Here is a 14,784-nt window from a genome sequence, read left to right on the forward strand (position 1 = left end):
GTGTGGGCCACATTCAACAAACGTTATGTGGACACAGTGGGGTAAAAACTGGTATGTGTTGCACCTGTACTTTGGGCGCAAAACGGATTCAATGTAAACTAATTTCTGGGCGGGAGATCTTGCACCAAATCTGCGCCGGCAACGTGACTGCCGCCATATTGGTCCTCACTGTTTTTAGGCATTTCTGGCAGCTACCTAAAATTTTTTTTGTATTATTCGTTCATGGGATGTGGGCGTCGCTGGCGAGGCCGGCATTTATTGCCCATCCCTATTTGCCCTTGAGAAGGTGGTGGTGAGCCGCCTTCTTGAACCGCTGCAGTCCGTGTGGTGACGGTTCTCCCACAGTGCTGTTAGGAAGGGAGTTCCGGGATTTTGACCCAGAGACGATGAAGGAACAGCGATATATTTCCAAGTCGGGATGGTGTGTGACTTGGAGGGGAACGTGCAGGTGGTGTTGTTCCCATGCGCCTGCTGCTCTTGTCCTTCTAGGCAGTAGAGGTCGCTGGTTTGGGAGGTGCTGTTGAAGAAGCCTTGGCGAGTTGCTGCAGTGCATCCTGTGGATGGTACACACTGCAGCCACAGTGTGCCGGCGGTGAAGGGAGTGAATGTTTAGGGTAGTGGATGGGGTGCCAATCAAGCGGGCTGCTTTGTCCTGGATGGTGTCGAGCCTCTCGAGTGTTGTTGGAGCTGCACTCATCCAGGCAAGTGGAGAGTATTCCATCACACTCCTGACTTGTGCCTTGTAGATGGTGGAAAGGCTTTGGGGAGTCAGGAGGTGAGTCACTCGCCACAGAATACCCAGCCTCTGACCTGATCTTGTAGCCACAGTATTTATATGGCTGGATTGGATTTGTCCTGCTTTTGTGGACAGGACATACCTGGGCAATTTTCTACATTGTCGGGTAGATGCCAGTGTTGTAGCTGTATTGGAACAGCTTGGCTAGTGGCTCAGCTAGTTCTGGAGCACAAGTCTTCAGCACCACAGCCGGAATGTTGTTGGGGCCCATAGCCTTGCGTTGCTTCAATTTAAATATGCAAAGAAGGGTCCTGTGCCTATTTCAGAACCCTTCTGGGTGGACCGAGCAGGTCAGGCGACCCCCCAGCAGGTCAGGTGACCCCTAGCAGGTCAAGTCAGTCAGTTTTAGATCTAAGACCCTGCCTCAGGAGAGAAATGGGAGTAATTCTGATGCGTGACAAGTTGAGAGAGGGACAAAGTATAATTATTTATCAACATGCCACAATTTAATCCAACTGCCCTGATGCCCACAATGTGGTCACTGGTTCACTGTATATCTGGTTCACCTCATGGCGATGGATGATCACCCTTTGCAGCTATAATACAACTTGCATTTATACAGCACCTTTAACATAGTAAAACGTCCCAAGGCACTTCACAGGAGCGTAATCAGACAAAAACTGACACTGTCACATAAGGAACAGGAGTAGGCCATTCAGCCCCTCGTGCCTGCTCCGCAATTTGATAAGATCATAGCTGATCTGTGATCTAACTCCATATACCTGCCTTTGGCCCATATCCCTTAATACCTTTGGTTATCAAAAAGCTATCTACCTCAGATTTAAATTTAGCAATTGAGCTAGTATCAGTTGCTGTTTGTGGAAGAGAGTTCCAAACTTCTACCACCCTTTGTATGTAGAAATGTTTTCTAATCTCACTCCTGAAAGGTCTGGCTCTAATTTTTAGACTGTGCCCCCTACTCCGAGAATCCCCAACCAGCGGAAATGGTTTCTCTCTATCCACCCTATCTGTTCCCCTTAATATTTTATAAACTTCGATCAGATCACCCCTTAACCTTCGAAACTCTAGAGAACACCACCCCAATTTGTGTAATCTCTCCTCGTAACTTAACCCTTGAAGTCCGGGTATCATTTTAGTAAACCTACGCTGCACTCCCTCCAAGGCCAATATGTCCTTCCGAAGGTGCGGTGCCCAGAACTGCTCACAGTACTCCAGGTGCGGGCTAACCAGGGTTTTGTATAGCTGCAGCATAACTTCTGCCTCCTTGTACTCTAGTCCTCTAGATTTAAAGGCCAGCATTCCATTAGCCTTATCGATTATTTTCTGCACCTGTTCATAACACTTCAATGATCTATGTACCTGAACCCCTAAGTCCCTTTGGACATCCACTGTTCTTAACTTTTTACCATTTAGAAAGTATCCTGTTCTATCCTTTTTTGATCCAAAGTGGATGACCTCACATTTGCCAACATTGAATTCCATTTGCCACAGTTTTGCCCATTCACCTAATCTATCAATATCGCTTTGTAATTTTATGTGTTCATCTACACTGCTTACAATGCCACCAATCTTTGTGATGTGGAGATGCCGGTGATGGACTGGGGTTGACAATTGTAAACAATTTTACAACACCAAGTTATAGTCCAGCAATTTTATTTTAAATTCACAAGCTTTCGGAGATTTTCTCCTTCCTCAGGCAAATGTTTCAAGGTTTGTGCCACCAATCTTTGTGTCATCGGCAAACTTAGATATGAGACTTTCTATGCCTTCATCTAAGTCGTGAATAAATATTGTGAATAATTGAGGCCCCAAGACAGATCCCTGCGGGATTCCACTAGTCACATCCTGCCAATGTGAGGACCTACCCATTATCCCTACTCTCTTATTAGTACACATGACCAAAAGCTTGGTCAAAGAGGTAGGTTTTAAGGAGCGACTTAAAGGAGGAGAGAGGTAAATAGGCAGAGATGTTTAGGGAGGGAATTCCAGAGCTTAGGCCCTGGACAGCTGAAGGCACGGCGATCAATGGTAGGGTGAAGAGAGTGGAGGATGCACAAGAGACCAGACTGGAGGAGCTTACAAAGATAGGGTGGGTGAGACCATAGAGGGATTGAACATGAGGATGAGAATTTTAAATTCGACTGAAGACCTCGAGCAATGCTTTTAGTGAAGAGGAGCATTACACAAAACAACTTAATCCATTGATACATTCATTGTTGATGTGCAAAGCAGCTGTCTTCAGAAGATGTATGTCCATTGTTGACAGAGACCTGCCGTTATCATTAGTGCTGTTCCATTTATCAAAATAACACACTTAACATCTCCAGCTAGTGCCCACTATTGATTCCACAATAGCAGGGTCTTAATGCAAGTCGTGCCTGACCACATGACCATCCTCATCGTCTTAAGTGTCTTCATCCAGAGAGCTCTCTTGTGTAACCCACGACAAAAGTGGAAATGCTTCATTGTGTGCTTGTTTTATTTATTAATTTGATCAAAAATTTTGAAAGCAAGAATCCGGGGAACAAATTCGGTAAAATTAATAATATCAAATATTATAGCCTGGAAGTGAAAGTGTTTGTGTGACATTTCTCTGCCCTGTATTTGAACTCAGGCTGGTTATTTTAACTGGGTTAACGTCTCCACTGGAAGCAGACAGACAAATGTCATCCAAATGGGTCAAGTGTTTGTGACATAATATTGCTGCCAGTAATTTCTGGGCTTAAATATACATCTGGCAGCGTTTAATGATGATCGAGACCCTCTAGTACCTCCAGGTGAATATTCTTTGTGTGTGTGAGCTGGGACACTGAGGGGGGACAAGCTTAATTCAGCTGCTGGGGCCAACGAAGATTATCCGGACCCTATCCTCACCTGGTGGACTAGTACTATTACTGGTACTACTACTACGATTACAAATACAACGACTATTGCTACTGCTAGTACTACTACTAGTACAAGTACTATGACTATGACTAGTACTACAACAACAAGAACAATAAAAGTAACAACAACAACTTGCATTTATATAGCGCCTTTAACATAGAAAAATGTCCCAAGGTGCTTCCCAGAAGCGTAATCAAACAAAAATGGATGCAGGGCCAAAGAAGGAGACATTAGGGCAGGTGACTGAAAGTTTGGTCAAAGAGATGGGGCATTAAGGAGGGGCTTAAAGGAGAAGAGGGAAGTGGAGAGGCGGAGGGGTTTAGGGAGGGAACTCCTAAGCTTGGGGCCTAGACAGCTGACGATATGGCCGCCAATGATGAGGCGAAGGGATGGGGGATGCACGTGACCAGATTCGGAGGTTCGGAGAGTTCTAGGAGGGTTGTAGGGGCTGGAGGAGATTACAGAGATAGGGAAGGGTGAGGCCATGGAGGGATTTAAACACAAGGATGAGAATTTTAAACAATGGACCACGAGCCAATGTAGGTCAGTGAGCACAGGGATGATAGGTGAGCAGGACTTGGTACGGGATAAGATACCGGCAGCAGAAATTCCAGTGTTGAAGTTTATAGATGGTGGAGAATGGGAGAATGGGAGGCTGGTCAGGAGAGCATTGGAATAGTTGGGTCTGAAGGTGACAAATACACGGATGAACGCAGGTGCACATACGCACAAAGATACACATACGCACAAAGATACACATACGCACAAAGATACACATACCCACAAAGATACACATACCCACAAAGATACACATACGCACAAAGATACACATACCCACAAAGATACACATACGCACAAAGATACACATACGCACAAAGATACACATACGCACAAAGATACACATACGCACAAAGATACACATACCCACACGCACAAAGATACACATACCCACAAAGATACACATACCCACAAAGATACACATACCCACAAAGATACACATACGCACAAAGATACACATACCCACAAAGATACACATACCCACAAAGATACACATACCCACAAAGACACACATACCCACAAAGATACACATACGCACAAAGATACACATACCCACAAAGATACACATACGCACAAAGATACACATACCCACAAAGATACACATACCCACAAAGACACACATACGCACAAAGATACACAAACGCACAAAGATACACATACCCACAAAGATACACATACCCACAAAGATACACATACCCACAAAGATACACATACGCACAACGATACACAAACCCACAAAGATACACATACCCACAAAGATACACATACGCACAACGATACACAAACCCACAAAGATACACATACCCACAAAGATACACATACCCACAAAGATACACATACCCACAAAGATACATATACCCACAAAGATATACATACACACAAAGATATACATACACACACACACTTTCATTCAGTCTTCCAGCAACAAGAATATTGTGGTGACAGTTCTCCCACAGTGCTGTTAGGAAGGGAGTTCCAGGATTTTGACCCAGTGACGATGAAGTTTCTGTCAGGCTTAAGCAGAGACAAACAAGCAAGATCTCCCACCGGAGAGCTGCTGTAGTTAGTTCATTAGTTAGCTAGATTAAACTGGTTCCTGAAACAGTAGCGGAGCAGGGCTGACTCATCTGAATCACGAACAGTGTAAATACAGGGGCCTGTGAGTGCAGTGGGCACAGAGTGAGCAACGTAACCACTATGCTACCGGGTACGGTAGCATAGTGGTTATGTTACTGGGATAGTAATCCAGAGGCCCAGACTAAAATCCAGAGTCATGAGTTCAAATCCCGCCACGGCAGCTGGCGAATTTAAATTCAATTAATTAATTAAAAATTCAATTAATTAAATAAAAATCTGGAATTAAAATACTAGTATCAGTAATGATAGCCATGAAACTACCGGATTGTCGTAAAAACCCATCTGGTTCACTAATGTCCTTTAGGGAAGGAAGCCTGCCGTCCTTACCCGGTCTGGCCTATATGTGACTCCAGACCCACAGCAATGTGGTTGATTCTTAATTGCCCTCTGAAATGGCCTGGCAAGCCACTCAGTTGTAAAATCTCGCTACGAAAAGTCATAATAAGAATAAAACCGGACGGACCACCCGGCATCGGACCACTAGACACCAGACACGACAACGGCAAAACACCAAGCCCAGTCGACCCTGCAAGGTCCTCCTCACTAACATCTGGGGACTTGTGCCAAAATTGGGAGAGCTGTCCCACAGACTAGTCAAACAACAGCCTGACATAGCCATACTCACAGAATCATATCTTTCAGCCAACGTCCCAGACTCTTCCATCACCATCCCTGGGTATGTCCTGTCCCACCGGCAGGACAGACCCACCAGAGGTGGCGGTACAGTGATATACAGTCAGGAGGGAGTGGCCCTGGGAATCCTCAACATTGACTCTGGACCTCATGAAATCTCATGGCATCAGGTCAAACATGGGCAAGGAAACCTCCTGCTGATTACCACCTACCGTCCTCCCTCAGCTGATGAATCAGTCCTCCTCCATGTTGAACACCACTTGGATGGAAGCACTGAGGGTAGCAAGGGCACAAAATGTACTCTGGGTGGGGGACTTCAATGTCCATCACCAAGAGTGGCTCGGTAGCACCATGACTGACCGAGCTGGCCGAGTCCTGAAGGACATAGCTGCTAGACTGGGCCTGCGGGAGGTGGTGAACGAACCAGCGGGAGGTGGTGAACGAACCAACACGAGGAAAAAACTTACTTGACCTCGTCCTCGCCAATCTACCTGTCGCAAATGCATCTGTCCATGACAGTATTGGTAGGAGTGACCACCACACAGTCCTCGTGGAGATGAAATCCCGTCTTCGCACTGAGGACACCATCCAACGTGTTGTGTGGCACTACCACCGTGCTAAATGGGATAGATTCAGAACAGATCTCGCAGCTCAAAACTGGGCATCCATGAGGCGCTGTGGGCCATCAGCAGCAGCAGAATTGTATTCCAGCACAATCTGTAACCTCATGGCCCGGCATATTCCTCACTCTACCATTACCAACAAGCCAGGGGATCAACCCTGGTTCAATGAGGAGTGCAGAAGAGCATGCCAGGAGCAGCACCAGGCGTACCTAAAAATGAGGTGCCAACCTGGTGAAGCTACAACTCAGGACTACATGCATGCTAAACAGCGGAAGCAACATGCTATGGACAGAGCTAAGCGATTCCACAACCAACGGATCAGATCAAAGCTCTGCAGTCCTGCCACATCCAGTCGTGAATGGTGGTGGACAATTAAACAACTAACGGGAGGAGGAGGCTCTGCAAACATCCCCATTCTCAATGATGGCGGAGTCCAGCACGTGAGTGCAAAAGACAAGGCTGAAGCGTTTGCAACCATCTTCAGCCAGAAGTGCAGAGTGGATAATCCATCTCAGCCTCCTCCCGATATCCCCACCATCACGGAAGCCAGTCTTCGGCCAATTCGATTCACTCCACGTGATATCAAGAAACGGCTGAGTGCACTGGATACAGCAAAGGCTATGGGCCCTGACAACATCCCAGCTGTAGTGCTGAAGACTTGTGCTCCAGAACTAGCTGCGCCTCTAGCCAAGCTGTTCCAGTACAGCTACAACACTGGCATTCACCCAACAATGTGGAAAATTGACCAGGTATTTCCTATCCACAAAAAGCAGGACAAATCCAATCCGGCCAATTACCGCCCCATCAGTCTACTCTCAATCATCAGCAAAGTGATGGAAGGTGTCGTCGACAGTGCTATCAAGCGGCACTTACTCACCAATAACCTGCTCACCGATGCTCAGTTTGGGTTCCGCCAGGACCACTCGGCTCCAGACCTCATTACAGCCTTGGTCCAAACATGGACAAAAGAGCTGAATTCCAGAGGTGAGGTGAGAGTGACTGCCCTTGACATCGAGGCAGCATTTGACCGAGTGTGGCACCAAGGAGCCCTAGTAAAATTGAAGTCAATGGGAATCAGGGGGAAAACTCTCCAGTGGCTGGAGTCATACCGAGCACAAAGGAAGATGGTAGTGGTTGTTGGAGGCCAATCATCTCAGCCCCAGGGCATTGCTGCAGGAGTACCTCAGGGCAGTGTCCTAGGCCCAACCATCTTCAGCTGCTTCATCAATGACCTTCCCTCCATCATAAGGTCAGAAATGGGGATGTTCGCTGATGACTGCACAGTGTTCAGTTCCATTCGCAACCCCTCAGATAATGAAGCAGTCCGAGCCCGCATGCAGCAAGACCTGGACAACATCCAGGCTTGGGCTGATAAGTGGCAAGTAACATTCGCGCCAGATAAGTGCCAGGCAATGACCATCTCCAACAAGAGAGAGTCTAACCACCTCCCCTTGACATTCAACGGCATTACCATCGCCGAATCCCCCACCATCAACATCCTGGGGGTCACCATTGACCAGAAACTTAACTGGACCAGCCATATAAATACTGTGGCTACGAGAGCAGGTCAGAGGCTGGGTATTCTGCGGCGAGTGACTCACCTCCTGACTCCCCAAAGCCTTTCCACCATCTACAAGGCACAAGTCAGGAGTGTGATGGAATACTCTCCACTTGCCTGGATGAGTGCAGCTCCAACAACACTGAAGAAGCTCGACACCATCCAAGATAAAGCAGCCCGCTTGATTGGCACCCCGTCCACCACCCTAAACATTCACTCCCTTCACCACCGGCGCACTGTGGCTGCAGTGTGTACCATCCACAGGATGCACTGCAGCAACTCGCCAAGGCTTCTTCGACAGCACCTCCCAAACCCGCGACCTCTACCACCTAGAAGGACAAGGGCAGCAGGCACATGGGAACAACACCACCTGCACGTTCCCCTCCAAGTCACACACCATCCTGACTTGGAAATATATCGCCGTTCCTTCATTGTCGCTGGGTCAAAATCCTGGAACTCCCTTCCTAACAGCACTGTGGGAGAACCGTCACCACACGGACTGCAGCGGTTCAAGAAGGCGGCTCACCACCACCTTCTCAAGGGCAATTAGGGATGGGCAATAAATGCCGGCCTCGCCAGCGACGCCTACATCCCGTGAACAAATAAAAAAAAAACTTGGGAGTTTGGTAAGGGTGGGAGTTCGGTGAATTGGGGGAAGGAGGTGTTCTCTTGCTTTTCCTAACTTTTTCCACAGAGTGGCGGCGGACCTGAGCAGCAGCAGACCGAGGCCCGAGAGTGGGGATAAAAGCAGCAGACCAGGGCCTGAGAGTGGGGATAAAAGCAGCAGCAGACCGAGGCCCGAGAGTGGGGATAAAAGCAGCAGACCAGGGCCTGAGAGTGGGGATAAAAGCAGCAGCAGACCGAGGCCCGAGAGTGGGGATAAAAGCAGCAGACCAGGGCCTGAGAGTGGGGATAAAAGCAGCAGCAGACCGAGGCCCGAGAGTGGGGATAAAAGCAGCAGACCAGGGCCTGAGAGTGGGGATAAAAGCAGCAGCAGACCGAGGCCCGAGAGTGGGGATAAAAGCAGCAGCAGACCGAGGCCCGAGAGTGGGGATAAAAGCAGCAACAGACCGAGGCCCGAGAGAGGGGATAAAAGCAGCAGACCGAGGCCCGAGAGTGGGGATAAAAGCAGCAGCAGACCGAGGCCCGAGAGTGGGGATAAAAGCAGCAACAGACCGAGGCCCGAGAGTGGGGATAAAAGCAGCAGCAGACCGAGGCCCGAGAGTGGGGATAAAAGCAGCAACAGACCGAGGCCCGAGAGTGGGGATAAAAGCAGCAGCAGACCGAGGCCCGAGAGTGGGGATAAAAGCAGCAACAGACCGAGGCCCGAGAGAGGGGATAAAAGCAGCAGCAGACCGAGGCCCGAGAGTGGGGATAAAAGCAGCAACAGACCGAGGCCCGAGAGTGGGGATAAAAGCAGCAGCAGACCGAGGCCCGAGAGTGGGGATAAAAGCAGCAGCAGACCGAGGCCCGAGAGAGGGGATAAAAGCAGCAGCAGACCGAGGCCCGAGAGCGGGGATAAAAGCAGCAGCAGACCGAGGCCCGAGAGTGGGGATAAAAGCAGCAGCAGACCGAGGCCCGAGAGTGGGGATAAAAGCAGCAGCAGACCGAGGCCCGAGAGAGGGGATAAAAGCAGCAGCAGACCGAGGCCCGAGAGCGGGGATAAAAGCAGCAGCAGACCGAGGCCCGAGAGTGGGGATAAAAGCAGCAGCAGACCGAGGCCCGAGAGTGGGGATAAAAGCAGCAGCAGACCGAGGCCCGAGAGTGGGGATAAAAGCAACAACAGACCGAGGCCCGAGAGCGGGGATAAAAGCAGCAACAGACTGAGGCCCGAGAGCGGGGATAAAAGCAGCAGCAGACCGAGGCCCGAGAGAGGGGATAAAAGCAGCAGCAGACCGAGGCCCGAGGAAGGGGATAAAAGCAGCAGCAGACCGAGGCCCGAGAGTGGGGATAAAAGCAGCAACAGACCGAGGCCCGAGAGAGGGGATAAAAGCAGCAGCAGACCGAGGCCCGAGAGTGGGGATAAAAGCAGCAGCAGACCGAGGCCCGAGAGTGGGGATAAAAGCAGCAACAGACCGAGGCCCGAGAGTGGGGATAAAAGCAGCAGCAGACCTGCAACTAGAGAAAACTGCAGTGTGACGTCACAGGTGGGGCAGGTAAGTGATTGGTAGTGACTGTGGGCTAAGTTTTAAGTTAACATATAACATATAACTAAATTTTAAAAACTGGTCTTCATTTAATTAATTTAATTTTTAGACCAGTACGTTGAGGAGCCAACCAGGGAACAGGCTATCCTAGATTGGATATTGTGCAATGAGAAGGGGTTAATTAATAATCTTATTGTGCGGGATCCTTTAGGGAAGAGTGACCATAACATGATAGAATTCTTCATTAAGATGGAAAGTGAAGTAGTCCAATCCGAAACCAGGGTCCTAAATCTAAACAAAGGAAACTACAAAGGAGTGAGTTGGCTATGATAGATTGGGACGCTTCATTAAAAGGCATGACGGTGGATAGGCAATGGCTAACATTTAAGGAACGAATGCATGAATTACAACAGTTATACATTCCTTTCTGGCGCAAAAACACAAAAGGAAAAGTGGCCCAACCATGGCTAACAAAAGAAATTAAGGATAGTATTAGATCCAAAGAGGAGACTATAAAGTTGCCAGAAAAAGTAGCAAGCCTGAGGATTGGGAGCAGTTTAGAATTCAGCAAAAAAGGACCAAGAGATTGATTAAGGGGGCGGGGGGGGGATAGAATATGAGAGTAAACTTGCAAGGAACATAAAAGTGGACTGTAAAAGCTTCTACAAGTACATAAAAAGAAAAAGATTAGTGAAGACAAATGTAGGTCCCTTACAGTCAGAAACAGGAGAATTTATAATGGGGAACAGGAAATGGCAGAGCAATTAGACAAATACTTTGGTTCTGTCTTCACAGAAAGGGACACAAATAACTTCCCAGAAATGCTGGGAAACCAAGGGACTAGTGAGAAGGAGGAATTAAAGGAAATTAGTATTAGTAAAAAAAATAATGCTGGAGAATTTAATGGGACTGAAAGCCGATAAATCCCCAGGGCCTGATAATCTGCATCCCAGAGTACTAAAAGAGGTAACCATGGAAATAGTGGATGCATTGGTTGTCATCTTCCAAAGTTCTATAGATTACGGAACAGTTCCTGCAGATTGGAGGGTGGCAAATGTAACCCCACTATTTAAAAAAGGAGGGAGAGAGAAAACAGGGAACTACAGACCAGTTAGCCTAACATCAGTAGTAGGGAAAATGCTAGAGTCTATTATAAAGGATGTGATAACAGGACACTTAGAAAATAACAACGGGATTAGACAAAGTCAACATGGATTTATGAAAGGGAAATCGTGTTTGGCAAACCCACTGGTGTTTTTTGAGGATGTAACTGGTAGAATAGATAAGGGAGAACCAGTGGATGTGGTTTATTTGGATTTTCAGAAGGCCTTTGATAAAGTCCCACATAAGAGGTGAGTATGCAAAACTAAAGCACATGGGATTGAGGGTAATATACTGGGATGGATTGAAAATTGGTTAACAGACAGGAAACAGAGAGTAGGAATAAATGGGTCTTTTTCGGGGTGGCAGGCAGTGACTAGTGGGGTACCGCAGGGATCAGTGCTTAGGCCCCAGCTATTCACAATATATATCAAGGATTTGGATGAGGGAACCAAATGTAATATTTCCAAGTTTGCTGACGATACAAAACTAGGTGGGATTGTGAGTTGTGAGGAGGATGCAAAGAGCTTCAAGGCGATTTAGACGAGTTGAGTGAGTGGGCAAATACATGGCAGATGCAGTATAATGTGGATAAATGTGAAGTTATCCACTTCGGAAGGAAAAACAGAAAGGCAGAGTATTATTTAAATGGTGATAGATTGGGAAATGTTGATGTACAAAAGGACCTGGGTGTCATTGTACACCAGTCATTGAAAGCAAACATGCAGGTGCAGCAAGCAGTTAGGAAGGCAAATTGGCCTTCATTGCAAGAGGATTTGAGTACAGGAGCAAGGATGTCTTACTGCAGTTATACAGGGCCTTGGTGAGACCACACCTGGAGTATTGTGTCTCTTTACCTAAGAAAGGATATACTTGCCATAGAGGGAGTGCAGCGAAGGTTCACCAGACTGACTCTTGGGATGGCAGGACTATCGTATGAGGAGAGATTGGGTCGACTCGGCCTGTAGTCACTAGAGTTTAGAAGAATGAGAGGGGATCTCATTGAAACATATAAAATTCTGACAGGGCGAGACAGACTGGATGCAGGGAGGATGAGACTGAGGCATCAGCGCAACCACCAAATCGGGGCAGAAGTATGATGCCAGCCTTAACTGTATCTCCACAGTAATAATCACAATGATTAACAGCGGCAGAGTGATTTCTTTTACAAGTGTGTGCCATATTTTGAAATCCTGACACACTAGGTTTAACTTATTTGAGAGTTTAGTTACAGTTTAGATGCAGTTGATAGAAATAAAAAATGTTTTGCTTAGGTAGACTGATATTTCTAGAAGCTTCTAGTTTCAATCCGTGACTAAATTCTTTCATTTTAATTAGTTCGAGGTCTGTACGACCGCAACACCCTATTGATATGAATCATTACACACTGCTCCATAGGGGCCCCCAAGCAGGTGTCAGTATTTACAGGGGACCTTTGGGAGTGTGTCAGTATTTGCCAAGGATCCCTGGGAGTATCATGGTAGGTACAGGACAGGTGGAGGCCATTCGGCCCATTGTGCCTGTGCTGGCTCTTTGAAAGAGCTATCTCTTTAGTCCCATTCCCCTGCTTATTCCCCATAGTCCTGTAATTTTTTCCCTTCAAGTATTTATCCAATTCCCTTTTGAAAGTTACTATTGAATCTGCTTCCATCACGCTTTCAGACAGTGCATTCCAGATCATTTCAACTCGCTGCGTTAAAATAAAATGTTTCCTCGTGTCACCTCCGACTCTTTTGCCGTTCACCTTAAATCTGTGTCCTCTGGTTACTGACCCTTCTGCCACTGGAAACAGTTTCTCCTTATTTACTCTCTCAAAACCGTTCATGATTTTGAACACCTCTATCAAATCTCCCCTTAACCTTCTCTGTTCTAAGGAGAACAATCCCAGCTTCTCCAGTCTCTCCACGTAACTGAAGTCCCTCATCCCTGGTACCATTCCACTAAATCTCTTCTGCACCCTCCCAAAGGCCTTGACATCCTTCCCAAAGTGTGATGCCCAGAATTGAACACAATATTCCAGCTCCAGTGTTTTATAAAGGTTCAGCAAAACTTCCTTGCTTTCGTTCTCTATGCCTCTATTAATAAAGCCCAGGATCCCGTTTTTTGTAACAGCCTTCTCAGCTTATCCTGTCACCTTCAAAGATTTGTGTGCGTGAACCCCCAGGTCTCTCTGTTCCTGCACCCCCTTTAAAATTGTACCATTTAGTTTATATTGCCTCTCCTCATTCTTCCTACCAAAATGTGTCACTTCACATTCTCTGCATTAAGTTTCGTCTGCCACGTGTCCACCCATTTCACCTGTCTGTCTACGTCTCCTGAAATCTGTTACGATCCTCCACATTGTTTACTATATTTCCTATACTATATTATATATATGTTTTGTGTCATCTGCAAACTTTGAAATTATACCCAAGTCCAGGTCATTAATATATATCAAAAAGAGCAGTGGTCCTAATACTGACCCCTGGGGAACACCACTGTATACTTCTCTCCAGTCTGAAAAACAACCGTTCACCACTACTCTCTGCTTTCTGTCCCCTAGCCAATTTTGTCTCCATGCTGTCACTGTCCCTTTAATCCCATTGGCTTCAATTTTGCTAACAAGCCTATTATGTGGTACTTTATCAAATGTCTTTTGAAAGTCCATATACACATCAACCGCACTACCCTCATCAACCCTCTCCATTATCTCATCAAAGAGCTCAATCAAGTTTGTCAAACACGATTTTCCTTTAACAAATCCGTGCTGACTTTTCCAGGTGCCAATTAATTTTGTACCGAATTATTTTCTCTAAATGTTCCCCCACCCCGACATTAGGCTGACTGGCCTGTAATTGCCGAGTTTATCCCTCTCCCCTTTTTTTGAACAGGGGGTGTAACATTTGCAATCCCCCAATCCTCCAGCACCATCCCCATATCTAAGGAGGATTGGAAGATTGTGGCCAGAGCCTCCGCAATTTCCACACTTACTTCCCTCAGTAACCGAGGATGCGTCCCATCTGCATGGGTAAATTTTCCATTTTGAGTACTGCCAATCTTTTAAGTACCTTCTCTTTCTCTATTTTTATCCGATCCAATATCACTATTACCTCCTCCTTTACTGCTACAATGGCAGCATTCTCTTCTCCAGTGAAGACCGATGCTAAGTATTCATATAGTACCTCAGACATACCCTCTGCCTCCAGAGGATGCGTCAGTATTTAGAGGGGGTCCCGAGGAGTGTGCCAACATCTACAGAGGGTCCCCGGGAGTGTGTCAGTGTTTACAGGGGGTCACTGGCAGAGTGTCAGTATTTACACAGGGTCCCATTGGAGTGTGTCAGTATCTGTAGGGGTTCCCTGGGAGTGTGTCAGTATCAACAGGGGGTCCCTGGGAGTGTGTCAG

The 14,784-nt window shown here is 47.0% G+C and overlaps 1 protein-coding gene across 1 annotated transcript in view; it reads right to left on the reverse strand.

Moving 5' to 3' along the window:
- LOC137333184 (FERM domain-containing protein 7-like) overlaps positions 1 to 14,570 on the reverse strand; it is a 54,186-nt gene extending 39,616 nt beyond the window's left edge. Inside the window, exon 1 of the mRNA XM_067997368.1 lies at positions 14,448 to 14,570. Within this exon, the coding sequence (XP_067853469.1) occupies positions 14,448 to 14,570 (123 nt within the window). The remainder of the gene's footprint in view (positions 1 to 14,447) is intronic.
- Between the last annotated feature and the right edge of the window lie 214 nt (positions 14,571 to 14,784).

The sequence above is a fragment of the Heptranchias perlo genome, chromosome 15 (genome assembly GCF_035084215.1).
Source record: "Heptranchias perlo isolate sHepPer1 chromosome 15, sHepPer1.hap1, whole genome shotgun sequence".
NCBI lineage: Eukaryota > Metazoa > Chordata > Chondrichthyes > Hexanchiformes > Hexanchidae > Heptranchias > Heptranchias perlo.